Here is an 18941-nt window from a genome sequence, read left to right as displayed (position 1 = left end):
ATTCCCTCTTGATTTCCTTTGGACGCTTATGAAATCCTTCAATACAGAGAAAATACTTAATAATTGTTGATATAATATACTGTTTTAAGTTAGAAGCGTTTTCCCTTGTGATCAGGAAAGGATGAGGAGAGATGATATAGAACGATATAGATGATATATATATATATATATATATATATATATATATATATATATATATATATAAATTTTTTTAAACTAGCAATATTGGCTCTAACTTTCTTTTTTTTTTTTTTTGGCTTGGGCATCCAGATAAGTCCTGCAGCTCTTTGAATTCTCAGCCAAACCACCGCTGCTCTTTTCACGAGACCACTCCAAACATCCTCTCTTTCCACATGCAGATCGAGGGACTACAAGTCCCAGGATGCGCTTCTCTCAAACCCGGGGCGAGGCGGGGCGGGGCGGCTCTCTGCAGTGACGTCACCGTCCCGAGGCGGGGTGGAGGGGCGGGCCTGCAGGTGGGGGAGCGTGCTGGTGCTGATGCAGGATGGCTGAGCGCATCGGAGCCCGGGAGGTCTGAGCCGGGTGAGGCTGGCTCCCTGCGCATCGCCTCCTTCGCCCGCCGCGTGGTCGAGGGCAGGTGGGCCGGGGCGGGGGGCGGTGCAAGGCTGGGCAGGGCAGGGCAGGAGGTCTGCAGCGCGCGGGGCGAGGGGCTGCGAGGCTGCCCCTCTTGCGGGTGGTGGAGCTGCCGGGCGGGCCGGCCCGGTTCGCGATGACCTGCTGAGGAGCAGCGTGGCGGGAGGCGGCCTAGCTGCGGGCGGCGCGGTGCGCGGCCTCCTCCCTCGAGCCCCGGCCCCGGCTCCGGCCCCCGCCCAGCCCCGCATCCCCTCCCCGCCGGGCCGAGATGGCGGATCCAGCCGAATGCAGCATCAAAGTGATGTGCCGGTTCCGGCCCCTCAACGAAGCTGAGATCCTGCGCGGGGACAAATTCATCCCCAAATTCAAAGGCGACGAGACGGTGGTGATCGGGGTAAGTGGTCGGGACTGGCCGCCTCCCGCGTCGCCGCCGGCAGAGCCTGGGATCCCCCGGGCCACCCCTTCGGAGCTGCCCGCGGGGCCGCGCTCGCGAGTGGACCGGGTGACCGAGTCCTCACGCCCGCCCCGCCCCGCGGTTCCCTGCTGGGCGCGGGCCTCGGGGCGGGGCCGGGTGGAGCGGGGTGGGGGTTCAGGAGGGCCGGGGTCCGCCTTTGTGCGCGGGGTGGGGGCCCTTGTGGGCCTATTGTTCCCACACTCGCCGCCGCGTGGGTTGTGTTTCGGGTCAACCCCCCCCCTCCCCAAGCCGGAGCGTCCAGGCCTGTTAAAAGTATAAGCTCTGTAGCCCGCAGATGACTCCAGGCATCACTTTAGTTTGTCTGTCTTCAAGACCTTAGCCATAAAGGTAGGGAAAAGATGCAGGGAAAATCTCCCGCGGCCATGCAGAAGCGCTTTCACCTCGCTCCGCGTGCAGAAGGTGTGGATGTGTGTGGGGGTGAGGGGATGATGGTCTTGGTGGCCCTGGGAAGCCACCTTCCTGCAACGCCTAGATGCCCTGGATGACTGTCTTCCCTGCTGGGACGACCCCTCTCAGGTCTTTCCCGGGTGTCCACCGAGCTGAGCTACTGGTGTGTTTCACGCTGGGTGGACAGGAGATTGTCTACATCTGCGGAACGGGGGAGAGAGGCCAAACCACCCCTCTGTGCAGAGAGCAGAAGTTACTCGGTGTAACTAGGGTATCCCTTTTTCTAGATCACCCTTTCCCACTCTCCCTCCCCCCACATCCCCTCCCCCAACTTAGCTCTCTTTCTGCAGCCCAGGCTGCCGGAAGGGGGAGGGAATTCTAGTGGTTTTCAGTTCTTAAGGGAATATATATCTGATGAAATAAGCCAGCGTTTCCCCCTCCCGTACCCGCAGCCCCTAGAGTGTATGGCCCACGGTGCTCCCTTTGTATGCGACCCGCCTGGGAAGAGACCGAGTTAATGCGAGCTGAGCCTCCCGGGTCCCCGCTGACACATTCCTGGCAGCCCGCTCCAGCCTGCTGATGCAGCCTTCCCGTCCCCAGCATTGATTAAGTGATGTCATCTCCATCAGTGAGCATGCTCCGACCAACCCCCTCCCCCTCATTTCCCCAGTGACTGGTGTATTTAGGTCAAGTGATTGACAGGTGACAGTTTTCTGAAGGTATTGCCAGTGAGCATTAGGCCTTTCTCAATCCTGAAGCCGAAAATTCTGAGCCCAGGCTGTCCCCAGCGTCTTTGCCAAGGTTGTCTGCCGCAGTCCCTGCAAAGGGCCTCTGGCTAGCAGGTGCTAGCTAGCAGTGCTGGTTGGCAAGCACTCTTCACACTAGGGGACCGGCTATGGGAATTTCATCGTGTACCTCACCGAAGAACAAGGCAGCTCCCCTCGCTGGCTCCCCATTTTCACAGTCAAAAGAAAATCCTGACCTCCATATGCAGTGTGGATGGGCATCCACTCATTCTGATACCTGATCTGTGAGAGCAGCAAAGTGGCTTTCTCTCTGCTTAGTGAGGTGGAGGGACACTGTATAGTTAATGGCATATAGTTAGTGACTTACCTATGGCAGCCTGGAGTGGCTAGGTGGCTTGCTGAGGTTACAGCAGAGACAGGATCTAGCCTTAGTCTGAGCTACTGTTTCCTGAGAGAGACGTGCTTGGGTCACAAAGAGTGGCAGTTGCTGGGGACATCTAGTTCCTGTTCTTGGGCTTTGTAACAATTTTTTAAGTAAAAATTGTATAGTGCCAGAAAATGTTCTGATGACCTTGTGTTGTTGTTATTTTCTTCAGAGGTTTTATAGGGCTTGAAATTCTCACCACCTCCTCCTGCTACTACTTCTGCTTCTCATCCTCTCCTACCAGGACCAATGAAGTAGAGTGATGAATTACCTGTGACTGGTGTGCAAGGGACAGATTCTTAATCTTAGTGTTACTGCTATGAGCATATGTTTATTTTTCACTTGAATAATATGTCATTGACTAAATTGAAACACATAAATGAGAAATTCAAACAAAAAAGTTATAGATGTGAATATACATATTATACTTCTAAAGTTGTTTTTCCTCACCCTAATTTCATATAAATGACAATTTTGAAAGATAAATTTATTCTTGAAATAAAATATCATAAAGCAAAGTGTTATCAATTAGTGTACAGCTTGATAAGGTTCTTGAAACAGACATTTTCAGTTCCCTTGATCTCTTGCATCTCTCCAGTCTCTGACTCCCTTCCCCCAAGGTGACCAGTATTCTGACTTCTGATGCTACAGATGTGCTGTGCTAGAGTTTCTTAACCTTATGTACATAAAACCGTACAATAGAGTTTCTTTTGTTGCAACTAACATGCTTGTCAAATTCATCTTCTGTGTTCTAAAGTATTGACTGATACGAATGTGTCACAGTTTATATTAATTAAAATTCTTTTTTTCAAAGTAGGTCTCACTGTAGCCCAGGCTGATCTGGAATTCATGCTGTAATTCCAGGTTGGCCTTGAACTCACAGCAATCCTCCTACCTCTGCCTCCCTAGTGTTAGGATTAAGGGTGTGTGCCAGCATGCCTGGCAATTTTTTTTTTAATTTTTTTTTTAATTTTTATTTATTTGAGAGCGACAGACACAGAGAGAAAGACAGATAGAGGGAGAGAGAGAGAATGGGCACGCCAGGGCTTCCAGCCTCTGCAAACGAACTCCAGACGCGTGCGCCCCCTTGTGCATCTGGCTAACGTGGGACCTGGGGAACCGAGCCTCGAACCGGGGTCCTTAGGCTTCACAGGCAAGCGCTTAACCGCTACGCCATCTCTCCAGCCCCAATTTTTTTTTTTAAAGACAGGTCTTGGATATGTTGTACAGGCTAGCTTTATTTAAACTCAGTATCCTTCTGCCTCAGCCTCTAGAGTGCTAGGATTACAGGTGTGTGCCACTTCACCCAGCTTAGCTGGTGGCAGGTAGTTGGCTAGTTTCCATTTGGACGTAGTCTGGATGGTGCTGTTGTGCATGTTCTCTTAGCATCTTTCATTGAGCGAGTGTGCAGACCAGAACACTACCAGTGATAAGTGCTGAGATTTGCTGTCTTGGGCTAGGACCCTTCCCACTGAACTAGTAGTGCGTATCTGTCTGCATGCAGTGCTAGCAGCTGGTGTTTACATTATACTCAAACACCAGGTGACAAGGCTCTACCTGGCAGTAGTGCATACAGCTCAATTATACACAGAGGCTGTCTCAGGTGGGTGTCCTGGGAGGTGATCACATAACCCAGAACCATCCAGAAATGTAGTCACTTTCACTCTCTGCAGAGATAAGAAGGAAATTTGCTGGGGTTAGCTATTAGTGTAAATTCAGAATGTCAGAAAGTCTTAGTTTTGAGTTTATTTATTTTTTTCCTTTAAAGTCCTACTAAAAAGCTGGGCATGGTGGTGCACACCTTTAATCCCTGTACTCGGGAGGCAGAGGTAGGAGGATCACCATGAGACTACATAGTGACTTCCAGGTCAGCCTGAGCTAGAGTGAGACCCTACCTTTTGTAAAAAAAAGTCCTACTTAATTCTGATGGAGGTGTATATTGCAAGGGAGATTTTGCACGTTGAGTTTCTGAATTTCTCTATTTATTTGCAAGCAGAGAGAGAATATGAAAGAGAGAGAGGAAAGGTTACACTAGGGTCTCTTCCCACTGTAAATGAATTCTAGATGCATGTGCCACTTTGTGCATCTGGCTTTACGTGGGTACTGGGGAATTGAACCTGGCCCATCAGGCTTCGCTAACAAGCATCTCTACCTGCTGATCCATCTCTCTAGCCCTAGATTTCTCTTTTAAGACAATGTTTTGAGACAGTGTACAGTCTTGGAGGAATCATCCCACCATTCCTGCAGGTTTCTTTTTTCTTCTAGAGTTTTTATGCAAAGCTTTTCTCTCCTGACCTTTCCAGCCACAATCTCCTTATTTCAAACTGTTGACACATTTGTTTTGTATATGTTGTCACATGTTTTCCCTTAGATTATTATTAGTTTTGGTCACATAGCTTGTGATATTGTAAGCCATAGTTGTACCAATAAGGCCCATCCATGTTGTGTATCTTTGCTTTCTTGTTCTATAGAATGCAATTTAAAATGTTATTGATCTATTTGTTGGTTCTAGAAATCTTTACTTTGATCTTTGATGTATTTAACTTATGTACTTTGACAATGGGCTGTAGGGAAGTAGCTAAAAAAAAACAAAACTTGAAGAGGGCTGGGGAAATAGCTCAGTGGCTAAAGGTCCTTGCTTGCAAAGCCAGTCAGCCAGCCTGGGTTTGATTCTCCAGTATACACATAAAGCCAGATGCACAACTAGAGTTTGTTTGCAGTGGCAGGAAGCCCTAGCACACCCATACTCTCTCTCTTTCTCACTCTCTCATATAAATAAATATTTAAAAAAATCTTGAAGAGAAATGCCATTCCTCTGAACAGGCCTGGCAAGAGGACATCTGTTGTATTAAAAATGCTATAATAAACTGGGGAAGAATGCATTCAGATTGGCTGAAAATAAGGAGAGCTAGTGACACTGATGGAGAATCAGAAGTGGGAAGGGGGTGGGGCTACTGATTAGAAATGGGGCACCTTCTCCTACTACAGTAGTTTTCAGAGAAAAATCTTGGATTTATGGGCTTTTTCAAAGTACAGCTCCATTAACTGCTATAAATCCGGGTGAGTCATCCATTATTGGGGGCTCTGCCTCTTGCTTTTAAAACGGCTGTATTGATGGACGATCTCTAACTTGGCAAGTTCCCAGTAGTTCTTTGAAACAGTCTTCAGTTTCCTCTTGTTGGCTATTTTCGGCTTTTAGTCCTGAGAACACAAGTCTTGCTAAAGATGAGCACTTCTTCCTGAGACAGGGCAGATTCTGACCTATTTGAGAGTAAAGAATGTAAATCACAAACCCTGAGCTGGTCATTCCTCCACAGTGGAGGAACAGGGGACGTGCTGGCTAGCTAGTCTAGCTTACTCACTGAGCTCTAGGTTCAGCGAGTCTCAAAGAATTAGGTGGAGGGCTGGGAGATGGCTCAGCATTTAAAGACAGTTGCTTACAAAGCCTGAAGCAGAGGTTCTATTCCTTGGCACCCACATGAGGTCTGAAGCAGAAAGTGGCGCAAGCATCTTGCATTCCTTTGCAGCTGTAAGAGAGCCTGGTGTGTATACATGCCGCTAAGAATATACATATTTTAAAAAATTAGGTGGTGAGTGACTGACAAAGACACCTGACATCAAACTCTGGCCTCCATGTACACATGTATACACATACATATGCATGTATAAAACCCAAACCAAACCAAAAAGTAACTCATGCCACTCCTGTGGCACCCACACAGTCTGTTTTTTCTTTCTCTAATTTTGCCTTTTCCAGCTTGTCATAAAACAAAATCATTTTCAATACCTTTTTTTGAGTCTGATATTTTTCACTTAAAATTCTTTGAGAATTTATGTTATACAAATGGTTCATTTTTGTCACATTATGGGATATACCACAGTTTGTTATTCATTCACCTGTTGCAGAACATTTGAATTATTTCCAGTTTGGGGTGATTATGAAGAAAACTACTATAAACCTTTGCATATAGATGGTGTATGAATATGATTTTTTTCTCTTGGTTTAATGCCCAGAAGTGGGATTGCTGGATGATATGGCAACTATATGTTTAACTCTACAAGAAACTGCCAAAGCCTTTTCCAAAGTGGTTGGGCCACTTAGCATTCTCCTTTAAAAGCAGTAACATTTTAAGCCAAAATTTAAAATAGTTTAGTCAGTTACTTGGGTCTAAGTACATTCTAATGTAGTAATGTCTAGATATATCATTCCTCATTCCTGTGCTCTAAATTCAGAGATCTATCCCTTGAAATAGATCAGTGGTTTCCTGTAAATACGCCCTTAGATGCTAGAGGGACAAAACATGAAGAAGTAGCCATCGCCTAGCTCATGTCCTGGGAAGCCAACCACTGGTGATAGAGACACCGTTAGTTGAGAGTCAGACAAAATCTACTATGAATTCCCTAGCTAGCTATGGGACCTTTTTCAAGTTGTTTATTTATTTATTTTCTGGGCTTAGTTTTCTCATATTTAAAGTGGGGAGAATTATATCACAGGGTCATGAGGATGAAATAAATGAACTTGTCATACAGTGTCTGGCACACATAAAATGCCCAATCAATGTTAGCTACCTTCCATGTTTCTTATTCCGCTTATAAATGTCCTCTTTTTTAGACTCAGCTTTTTCTCCCAAATTACCGCCCCTCTCTGTCTAGCCTCTGATTTTTTTTTTTTTTTGCATTTCCATTCTTTCAGGCATTTATTTGTCCTCTCTTGCTTGGAAGAACCACTCTTCATCTTATTTGTGGCATCAAAGTCAATGCACATGTCCTTTTATTTACAGATTTCCATTAGCTGTTTTTTTTTTAAATGTTTTTATTTATTTATTTATTTGACAGAGAAAGAGGGAGAGAGAGTGAGAGAATGGGCGTGCCAGGGCCTCTAGCCACTGCAAATGAATGCCAGATGCGTGCGCCCCCTTATGCACCTGGTTAATGTGGGCCCTGGGGAATTGAACTGAAGTCCTTTGGCTTTATAGGCAAATGCCTTAACTGCCAAGCCATCCCTCTAGCCCCATTAGCTGTTTTTTTTTTTTTAAATACTAACTTTTTTTTATATATGTACATTATGTATTTTGTTAGTAATCTCTTCCCATTACCTTCTTTGTCTCCATCCCTTTACTCTCCCACCAAATCATTTTCAGCAGTCTTTATTTTTATTTTATTTTATTATTTATTTATTTTTAATTTTAGAGAAAGTGAGGCAGAGAGAATTAGCATGCTAGGGCATCAGCCATTCCAATGGAATGCCAGATGCTTTTGCAACCTAGTGGGCACGTGCAGCCTTGTGCTTGCCTCGTCTTTGTGCATCTGGCTTATGTGGGATCTGGAGAGTTGAACGTGAGTCCTTAGGCTTTACAGGCAAGCGCCTTAACCACTAAGCCATGTCTCCATCTCTCCATCCCTCAGCTAGTCTTTTTATTTTACCCCTTCCCCACCATCCATGACAGAATGTTGATGAACCTGATATTTTGCAGGACTTGTGCATGGAGTGACAGTCACTGTGAGGTGATAAGTGCAAAGGCCACTTCACATGTGTGAAACAGCATTTCAGAGCATTCTCTCCTGTCCTCTGACTCACACGTTCTTTGAGCCTTGGAGGGAGTGATAGAGATGTCTTATTTAACACTGAACACTCAACAGTCACTTCTTAGCTCTTGATGAGTTTTAAGTCTTTACAAAAAGAAGCTTCTATGTCTAAAGGTGAGAGTAGCATTAATCTATGGTCATAAACATAGATATTTAGAGGGCAATGTGATGGACATACTCACTTAGCCAAACAACTGTAGTACTCCCCTTCCTTGCTACTCAAGCCTATGACCTTCCCAGCCATAGGCTTTTAATTAGGTTTTCAATACCAGACATGAATTCCCTCCAATTCGCAGGCCTCAAATCCAGGCAGAGAGCAGTTGGTTACCCTTGTAACAGTCATGCCACTGTTGTACCGGTGGGCACATCTTACTGGGATGGTTGGCTGGTTGGTTTTGTGGCTTGCAGGGTCTGCTGTGGGTTAAGACTTTTCTCCCCTGCTGCACTTTCCAGCATGATGTCAGGTAGCCTATTAGCTGGTTCTTTGTACGGCATGTCTAAGATTGTGCTTGTATGTATATCCTCCTTACTAAACTTGAAGTTTCTTGGGCAGGAATTTTTAAAAAATAATTCTGCTTGCTTTACTGTAGTTATATACTTGCTTAATAAGTGTATCCTTTTTAAATATTTTTATTTATTTGCAAGCAGAAACACATAGACAGAAAGGGAGAGAATGAATGAATGAATGAGAGGAGAGAGAATATGGACATGCCAGGGCCTCTAGCCACTGTGAAAAGAACTTCAGATGCATGAGCTACCTTGTGCATATGGTTTTATGTAGGTACTGGGGAGGCAAACTTGGGTCATTAGGTTTTGCAGGCAAGTAACTTAACTGCTGAGCCATCTCTCCAGACCCAATAAGTGTATCTTTTTTAAAAATATTTTTTAAGTTTTTATTTGTTTATATACTTGAAAGATAGAGAAAGAGGCAGATAGATAGAGATTGGGCACACTAGGGCCTTCAGGTGCTGCAAAATGAACTCCAGACGCACGTACCACCTTGTGCATCTGGGTTACATGGGTCCTGGTGAGTTGATCCTGGATCCTTTGGCTTAGCCAGGAAGCACCTTAACTGCTAAGCCATCTCTCCAACCCATTAAAAATATTTTTTGTTCATTTTTATTTATTTATTTGAGAGCAACAGGCAGAGAGAGAAATAGCCAGATAGATAGAGAATGGATGCGCCAGGGCCTCCAGCCACTGCAAACAAACTCCAGATGCATGTACTACCTTGTGCATCTGGCTTACATGGGTCCTGGGGAATCGAGCCTCGAACCAAGGTCCTTAGGCTTCATAGGCAAGTCTTAACTGCTAAGCCATCTCTCCAGCCCTCTCCAACCCATTTTTTGGTGTCATCAGTTTATTTAATTAGTAGTGTAGAGGATTAAGATTATAGACAAAATAAAATTTTGTATAAATAGGCCAAATTTTATGAATAGACCTAAATTTTTATCTGTTAACAATAATTTTTTTTTATCCAACAAGTGAAGGCTTTATTCAATAGGAAAACATATAAACTTAGCATTTGGATAAAAATTTTACAAAATAGATTCTTGTTAAAAATTACTTATTTTCTGCCAGAAGTACATGGTAAGACTATTGCTGGAGCTTCAAGTCACCAAGAAATCAAGCTGGAGCTGAGTTGGAACCTTCCTTTTCTTGACTAGCTGTCAGGATGCTGGATAGAAGAACTATGTAGCCATTCCACTGGAATTATTTATTCCATTCATATGGACTCTTCGTTACAAATCTAATGGATGGAGGCGCTTCTGGGTATTTGGTTCCACATTTTATTTTCAGGCTATGTATTCTGTTTTCATCGTTTGTCCTTGGTGGCCCAGTAGTCATGCCTGTCTGCCTTGTGTCATGTTATCATCATCATCTTCCAGGTCCCAGCTAACCTTATCATCACCCACTCCTTCTTGACCTGCTTCCAGTTCTTCTAACAAGTGAAAATTATGAGGAATTTTAACTCCTGTGGAGACTCCATCTTGTCCATCAGTCCCATAGTGTATCGTGATTAAGGGTTTTTCTTTTCCTGCTTTGGCATCAAATCTTCACAGAGGTCAATATCTGTATTTCCTTAAATACCCTGGGAATTCCTGTAGAGTTTTCTCTGCTTCTTTAAAGTTGGAACCCCCCCCCCCCACTTGTGTTTTCTCTTTAATCCCTACCTCAGATTTGTCACCTGTGTCTTCTTACTAAAACAGGAAAACAAAAACTTGCTCCCTAATGGTTTCTCTTGAGTTAAAAAACAAAAAACAAACAAACAAAAAAACCCTGCAACAGACCAATTTCATCTTAAATTACTCCTAGGTTTTTTTCATATTGGGGCTGAGAAAGCTCACCCTTAACCAACTTGTTGCATATCAATCAAACCTGCTTTAGTAGGCATTACATTGCAAGTCTGTGGTCATTTCTAAGTATCACAGAGGGACTGGGAGAGAATACTTGAGATTGATGGATTGTAGCATCTCATAGCATCAGACCTGTGTGTATGTGAGTCAATCCACGATCAACTCCCAGCTCTGAGGCTTCTTAGCTCTGGGAGCCTGTGAAATTGCTGAACTGCATTAAGTTCTAGGGCTCTCACTTATAAGATAGTGATAACAGCAGTTCCCTTCAGGGCTACTTAATGCATGTGGAGTGCTGAGCACTGTGGTTGGTCCACAGCCTGCATTCAGAAAACATTTCCCATCCTAAAGCCCCCCAGTGGTTGGGACTGATACACCTTGGGAAGCCCTGCCCACTCCTACCTGTGGGTTAGGGTAGTTCCTCTTACCGGATAGTCCCCCAGTCATGTGTAATGTGTTCTTTCCTCCACTCTTTGAGGGCAAGAGTGTGTCCATTTACTCTGTCCCAAGGTCTGGCACCGAGCAAGTAGGTGCTCAGTACAAGGTGTCCTTGAAAAGAAAGGGGAGTCCTCTTGGTCTGAGTCTGGGGTTATTTGCTTGAATGGCTCTATTGATCTCTCCAGCATAGGCAACTTGTGTTTCCTGCTCTAGGCACCTTCATGGTTCTATTATTGTTGTGAAAGAAATGGCATTTATTTTTTTCCTGAACTAGGTACAGTAGAATGCACTTGTAATCCCAGGATTTGTGAGACTGAGGCATGGCATCTCCAGTCTGAGATACATAGTGAGACCTTATCTCAGAGTAAAGAAGGGAGAGGATGAAGAGAAGGAAGAGGAGAAATAGCTTTATTTCTCAGAGGGTTCTTTTTATTTTTTAATATTTTATTTTTATTTATTTGAGAGAGATACAGAAATAGGGAGAGGGGGGGGGGGGGAGAGAGGAGAGAGAATAGGTGTGCCCGGGCCTCCAGCCACTGCAAACAAACTACATGCATGCACCTCCTTGTGCATCTGGCTTACGTGGGTCTTGAGGAGTCAAACCTGGGTCCTTTGGCTTTGCAGGCAAGCGCCTTAGCCATTAAGCCATCTCTCTAGCCTTCTCAGAGGGTTCTTAATATATTGCATACTCACTGAAAAAAAATTCAGACCATGCAAAAAGACATAAAAAAGGCCCAAACTACTTAATGTTACCACAATGTTGGATTCCACCATTAACATTTTATTGTACATACCAACTTCTATTCTTATTGTGTATATTTTGTTTTTAAAATAAAGATATGATTTTATAGTATGTACTCTAAAACCCATTTTACTAAGTGGTATACTTCAGGCATGAGCATTTTAAAAGGTTGGTTATAATTTCACTATATGCCTAATCAGTTATTTACCTGTTTTTTTTTTTTTTTTTTTTCCCCTGAGGTAGGGTCTCTCTCTAGCTCATACTGACCTGGGATTCACGATGTAGTCTCAGGGAGGCCTTGAACTAGTGGTGATCCTCCTACCTCTGCCTCCTGAGTGCTGGAATTAAAGGTGTGCACCACCATGCCCGACTATTTAAGTGTTCCTTGGTGAGGAGCATCTGAGTTTTTCTGTTTTTCCTTAACTATAAATAGGGGTGTTATGCATACTAGTACAGCACACTTCCTTCTGCATTTGCCAATTTTTGTTAAAATACCTTTCTAGAATTGCCATTACTGGCTAATGCACATTACTGGGCACCCACAGTTTGGAGAGGAAGCAGTTTAGAGATGGGGATTGCCTGGTTTTTAGCCTCACTCCTTGCTTTCCTCCTGGAATTGCTGCTGCTAGTTTGTTCATAAGGCAGCTCTGTCTGTGCTAAATTAAATCCTTACCAAGAGCATGTCTCCGTCACACACTGTTAACCTCTAGATCCAGAACACGGCAGTGACTTCAGACTTTCAGGGTTTTGTAGGGTTTTGTAGGCTGCCTCTTGTCAGTTTCAATTTCCCAGAGGATGTTGTTTTCTTCCTGGTGATCAAAAGCTAAATCTTTATCTTGAGGAGGTCAGAGATGGAGGCTCAGATTGTACTCTTAAAGAGAAAATAGGCTGAACGTGTGCTGTCGTCCTGTGGTGACATTGGATGGCCCTGGAAAATGGGAGGCTGAGAAGGGATGAGGTAGTCCTCTTAGAAGGCCCTCGAGAGAGCTGCTCCCCCCCCCGCCCCGCCCCATTTCTAGCTACTCTTCAAGAATATACACTGCAGTAGAAAGAATAGCAAAACGAACCCCGTGTGCATATCAGCCGGTCTTAATTATCAAATGGCCAGTCTTACTTTTTTCTATGCTTTCCCCATACTTACAAAATTCTTTAAAAAATTCATATCATTTGATTCAAAAACTTCAATATGTATCTTTAAAAGGTTAGGACTATTTAATATAACCACATTGGAGATTGGTAACTAAAATATTCCTAAGAATTCCTTACTGACAAGTACCCATTGCTTCATAAATTTCTTCTTATAGTGGTGTGTTCAGATCTGAATGGCAAGTACTATTGATTTCTACTGTGGACAAAGAAATGCTCTTGCGCATTCACTTTGAACAATAGGAGGAGGTTTTTGCTGGGATAGACCCGTTTAGTGTAGTCATTGTGACAGCAGGAATGCGCTCGGATAATCACAACTAATCAGGGTTCCTGACCAGGCTCCCTCATGCTCATGCCCTCATTGTAACCAACCAAGGCCAGTGTTGCATTGTCACCTGGAAGGCTGCTGAGAAAGCTCCCTGCTTTATGGCGTTGCCTTGCGCCTCCCTGTGGCTTGAGTCAGCTTGTATAGATGTCAAGGAAACAGGCAACTGTATGTCTGTCGTTTGTCTTCTAGCCTCAGTACCCAGTCTCATTAGCTGGGTACCACTTGTATTTGGAGAGGTTATTTTAGGTGTGTCTGGGGAATTTCCATATTGCATTTTCATTCTTTTTAAAAATATTTATTTGAGAGAGAGAGAGGCAGAGGCAGTAGAGAGAGAATGGGTACACCAGGGCCACTAGCTGCTGCAAATAAACTCCAGGCACATGTGCCACCTTGTGCATGTCGCTTTACATGGGCACTGGAGAATAGAATCTGGGTCCTTTAGCTTTGCTGGCAAGCACCTTATTGCTAAGCCATCTCTCCAGCTCTACCTTTTCTTTCTTGATGTGAACTGAATATTGGAAAGTGCATCTTCAAGGGCTGAGGGGAGAACAGGTGTGAGATGTGCATTTGGTGCCACATGAAAGGAAATAGGTTTGTAGTTTCCCCTTTCTCATTCAAGGAAAGCAGCCTTCAAAGGGGAGTGGAAAAATACAAAAGAAAACAACCCCAATCATTTATGTTTTAACACTTTGCAGAGTGTGCTTTTAGGAGCTTCAGATTAATAATATATTAGAAGCATCTTATTGAAAGTTTGGGATGTACAGCTCTGGGCTGACATTAGGGACTCTTCCTTCCTTAGGCTCCCTCACAGAGTGGCTGCTCCCAGTTTCCTGCCTCTTGAGGAAATTCAGAGCAGTCTGTTTTAATTCTCTGGAGAGGTTGTGTCATAGTTTTTCTCAAAACTAACTGTCGGGCACCTTCCTCCTCAGAGATTATTGACTTTCACCCAGGAACTGGAGTAAATAACAGCTCCTCTGACATCAGAAACTCTGGGTAGTGGAGGGGGATGGGACTTGACTTCTCTTTTCTTAGCTGCCTCCTGCTCCACAGGTCAGATGCCAGTCTGATTGATTGGTATCTGGACTTCTGTCAGCCTTAGTTCCTGGTGGGCAGGGTCCCCACTGAGTTCAGTATTTCCTGCGCCTGACTTCTGTGGTAAGCTGAGGTAAGCGGACCTCTGCAGGGTCTGGCCTCCTGGGCTGGCTGCCAGGGCTGTGTCTGTGTTTGTGTCTATTCTTTGCAGGTAGCTGAGCTGGTGTCATTCAAGCTCAGGACAGACTAGGAGGCAGGATGGTAGGGTGGTGACATGAAGAAATTGGAAGAGCACATAAGGATCCTCACCAGGATCTTTGGCTAGGCTCCGTGTTGGGATGGTGGGGAAGGGTGTCCTACCTAGGCCTTACTTGAATACTGGTTATGTCATACTACTGCTTTGTAGGACAGACCCAGTGAGTACTGGAGGGGTGGAGGAGTAGAGGAGTGAGTTGAATGTCGGGAGAGGCTGTGTCATTTTTTGAGTCCCTGATTCTAATGTCAATCCTACTTAACTATTAATAGTTCATTTCTAAATACATAACAAGAGAAATGTAGAGAAATATTTAATCATTAGAAGGAACATGTTTTGCTCTTTGGTAATAATTACTGAACAAAGTAAAACAACCTACTAATTATCCTTTTAAACTCATAGGAAACAACACTCTTGCAGATGCATTTGTTAAATCTTCCATGGTAGATATGGCTCTTGGTTGAGGATTTCTTTTAACTTTTTTCTGCTCTAGAGAGACTTCTCCAAAAGTATATGCAGAGGGGAAGATAAACATTCATACAAGTTCTCCATTACTACAAACCTCTCCTTTTATAGAGGTGTTTTACACATTGTAGAGTTTTTAGAACTTTCTTCTGAACTGTCCACGGTCATATTTGTCTGTTTAACACTTTGCAATGTGGGTAGTCTGTGTTGGAAGGTTTTTTAGATGTAGAACATGCACCAGATTTTGAAGACTTAGTAAAACATGTAAGATATCTCACTAATGTGTTTAACACCCATGTACCTTGCAGTAATTGAACTATATTCAAAACAAGGAACGCATAGACTGGGGAGATGACTCACTGAGTAAGAGCAGTTGCTGTGAAGCATGAGTTCCATCCAACATTCACATAAAGAATCAGGAATGGCTGTGCACACCTGAAATTTCAGTGTGGAAGGGAGCAGAGACCGGGGATTCCTTGATCTTGCTCGTCAGCCAGTCTTCAAAATGCCATGAGTTCCAGGTTCAGTGACAGCTCTTCTCTCCAAGAAGTAATGTGGAAGAGCAATACAGGAGGACTCTATACCCAGTGTCCTGTCCTCTCTCCTCCACATGTGTGTGTGCTCACATGTGCACACATCATGTACACTCACACCAAAAAAATTAACAAATGAATTTTACTTTACATTTACTTTTTAAAAAATATAGCTCTGGGGGCTGAGGAGACAGCTCAGTGGTTAGAGGTACTTGCTTGCAAAGCCTGCCAGCCTAAGTGTAAATCCTAGACAACCATGTATAGCTGGACCCAGAACATGGCACAAGGATCTGGTGTGCCTCCCCCAACAATGTGAATAAATAATATTTTTTCATTTATTTTTATTTATTTATTTGAGAGCAACAGACAGAGAGAGAAAGAGGCAGATAAAGAGAGAGAGAGAATGAGTGCACCAGGGCCTCCAGCCACTGCAATTGAACTTCAGATATGTGCATCCCCTTGTGCATCTGGCTAACGTGGGTCCTGGGGAATCAAGCCTTGAACCAGGGTCCTTAGGTTTCATAGGCAAGCGCTTAACCACTAAGCTATCTCGCCAGCCTAATAAATAAAAATTTAAAAATGTAGTTACTAGAAAATTTAAGTTTGCATTTGTAGCCGCCATTACATTTTTTTTGACAGTAGTGCACTAACATTTAGATTTAGTGACTTCACATTTATTAAATCCAGTTCCATCTCTGTCCTGAAGACTTGCTAAACTGAATCTGTGCCATCAACATGAGCAGCAGTAAAATTCACAAATACAGAGACCAGTAGAAACAGTCTTGTCCCTTCTGTTGGAGATTGGAGGGGCCTGGTGGAGGGACATTCGGCCATACTTGAAAGCTGGGAGAGGAACCCACTTTGTAGAAGTAAACTTAGCTTTCATGACTTTGCAGTTTGCATAGCCACCTTCCATAGTTCAGGGTTTTTTTTTTTTTTTGTTTGTTTTTTGTTTTTGTTTTTTGAGGCATTGTCTTACTCTAGCCCAGGCTGACCTGGGATTCACTATGTAGTCTCAAGATGTCCTTGAACCTCGAACTCACAGAGATTCTCCAACCTCTGCCTTCCAAGTGGTGGGAATACAGATGTATGCCAGCAGGCCAGCCATATTTCGGTTTTAATGCTGTTGATAGACGGGGGTGTAGAGATGTGTGCTGCAGCTTGGCCCCTCCTTTTCCTTTTCTCATCGTGTCACTACCACTTGCCTGCTAGTGAGACACTGTGGATTCCCTCTGAGAACTCATGGAGGGTGTGCAGTCCACTCCATGCCCTCTAACTAAGGACAAGGGATTTGAAGGTGCAGGTTTGTGATGGGTAACATCGAGAACTTCAAAAGGTGACAGGAGCATTCTGAGAAATGCCAACATGCAGTCCTGCTTGTTTGTCTGGCTCGCCAGGACAGCCCAGTGGCTCCAGATTTGGGCAGGGACTCAAGGCTTATGTCCACATCTGCCCCATTCCTGCAGGTTCCTGCAGTGTGAAGAGCCGGTGTCGCCTCCCCAGGAGAGCTGCTTTCAATTTCCAGACAAGAAGCGCTGCAGTGACTACAAATCTGCCACTTACCTTCTGTCACCGTTCTGCTGATGCTAGAAATGATGCAATCTCTAGTCCTGGAGCTGCAGTTCCTGTTAGTGCCCGGCTTCTAACGAGATTCCTCCCATTAGGAAGCCAGTAGGTGGGAGGTGGCTACTGGGCTGGAGAGGCGGTGAGGAACCAAGAACGCTGCCTTTGTCACTCAGTTGCCTCTGCTTTGTCCCTCCCATTTGTGTGTGGAAGAGGTCACCTTACATGCGAGGGGCACACCCAGCTCTTCAGAGAAGGGATTTGATTTGGTGCTGAAAATTCACCCTATACACCAGGTTCCTATTACTTGGGCAGAATTGATTGTTCTTCCTTTGGGATTAGTGGAAAATGCTGCAAGGGTAACATGAAAGCAGGGCAACATAGAATGCACCAGAATCCTTTGCCATCCATTTTAGTTTTCTTATCTTTTCCCTTGTAGGTTGATAACTTGTTAATTTTAAAAATGCCTTTTTAACCTAAATTTGCCCCATGAGTAGGCTCCGCATGTTCTACTTTTCAGTGATTGTTTAAATGTCCATAAGGTTGACTTAACAATTTGCTAACTAGTCTCCCCACTGCTGGACAATGTGACCAACATCTTTTACTAACTCACAATACATTGAGCTATTTGTATTTGTTATTTGTAGAGAATCAGCTCACCAGAAGCAAACTTACTGAGCCCTATGCTGTGAATGTTTTATATGATCCTATTAAATATTAGTGTCTTGCTTCCTTATATAAAGGCTCTAATTCCTACAACCTTCAAGGTTGTTTGAGTGTTCCATCTGACAGGGAATCCAGTTTTGAAGCAAAGGAGGTAAATCACGTGTAAAGGTGAACAATGGTCTACCAAAACAAACAAACAAACAAACAAAAAAACCTTAGATAATTTTTTCCTGTCCTTTCCTCCGATTTCGGTGAACTATAAGTGAATGGTGTTAAACTATTTAGTAAGCTGGTTTAGTTTAGAATATTGTTGCCAGCAGACATATCAGGCTAGTGTGTGTGTGTGTGTGTGTGTGTGTCTTCTGCTAAATACAGGAAGGATAGATTTGGGAGCATTGCTGTGCCCCACCCCCAACATCCATCAACTGGAGAAAGAAGTGCTTGGAAGTGATGATTCATATCTGGGAGGAACTCAGAGCTCTTTTCACAAGTTCTCAGATATGATTAATTCTACTGTTGAATTGGATGAGCTGTAGACCTGCATATAGCATACAGCAGTACCCATAGGAAGACATTTTGCTGGATGCCTTGGGGTGTGCTGAGCTATTTCTGGTAGGATCCATCCTTCTGGGAGGTGGGATGACCCCCACAAAAAGCATTGCTTCATGCTGTGACAGTTATGTGTCCACTAGGGACTAACATTCTTGTTTTGAAAGAGCCCACCCATCAAGCCCAGCTCCCTGTAGGTGCCATGGGCAGCCTGGGTCAGGAGAACCAACTGAATTGAGTGAACAGAAAGAAAAGATGTGCGGAGGCCAATCTAAAGAGGAAACCAGGCCATCGGAGGAGGTGGAGTGAGGGTGGTTAGAAAGCCTGAGTCCCTTTCCTGATGGCTTTGTTCACCCGTCTTATGAAAGAAGGAAGACACGACACGTTTCCCTCCTAGGGAATTTACTTGAATTCAGAGTGCTGCTTTCCATTGATAGGTCAGCCACTCAAACACAGACATCTGTTGCCTCAACTGTCATGCTGAGCTCTGCTTATTTAAGAAACTAATAGCTTGTGAAAATTTTACTTGTAGCTTTGGTTAAATCATTACTTTAAAACAATGATAAAAGAAGGCATACATACTGCATACAAACTAAAGAATGTGAAAGGAGATAAGGAGGAAAGGAAAGATGGAATAAAATTTTTATAAGAGAAAGGAGC

General features: G+C 44.1%; 1 protein-coding gene across 1 annotated transcript in view; it reads left to right on the top strand.

The window, feature by feature from the left end:
• The first annotated feature begins 808 nt into the window (after positions 1 to 808).
• Positions 809 to 18941, top strand: part of Kif5c (kinesin family member 5C) — a 181755-nt gene continuing 163622 nt past the window's right edge. Inside the window, exon 1 of the mRNA XM_045147133.1 lies at positions 809 to 988. Coding sequence (XP_045003068.1) covers positions 863 to 988 — 126 coding nt within the window. The 5' untranslated portion in view covers positions 809 to 862. The remainder of the gene's footprint in view (positions 989 to 18941) is intronic.

Source organism: Jaculus jaculus, chromosome 4 (assembly GCF_020740685.1).
Source record: "Jaculus jaculus isolate mJacJac1 chromosome 4, mJacJac1.mat.Y.cur, whole genome shotgun sequence".
Classification (NCBI taxonomy): domain Eukaryota; kingdom Metazoa; phylum Chordata; class Mammalia; order Rodentia; family Dipodidae; genus Jaculus; species Jaculus jaculus.
This window is presented reverse-complemented; position numbering and strand designations above follow the sequence as displayed.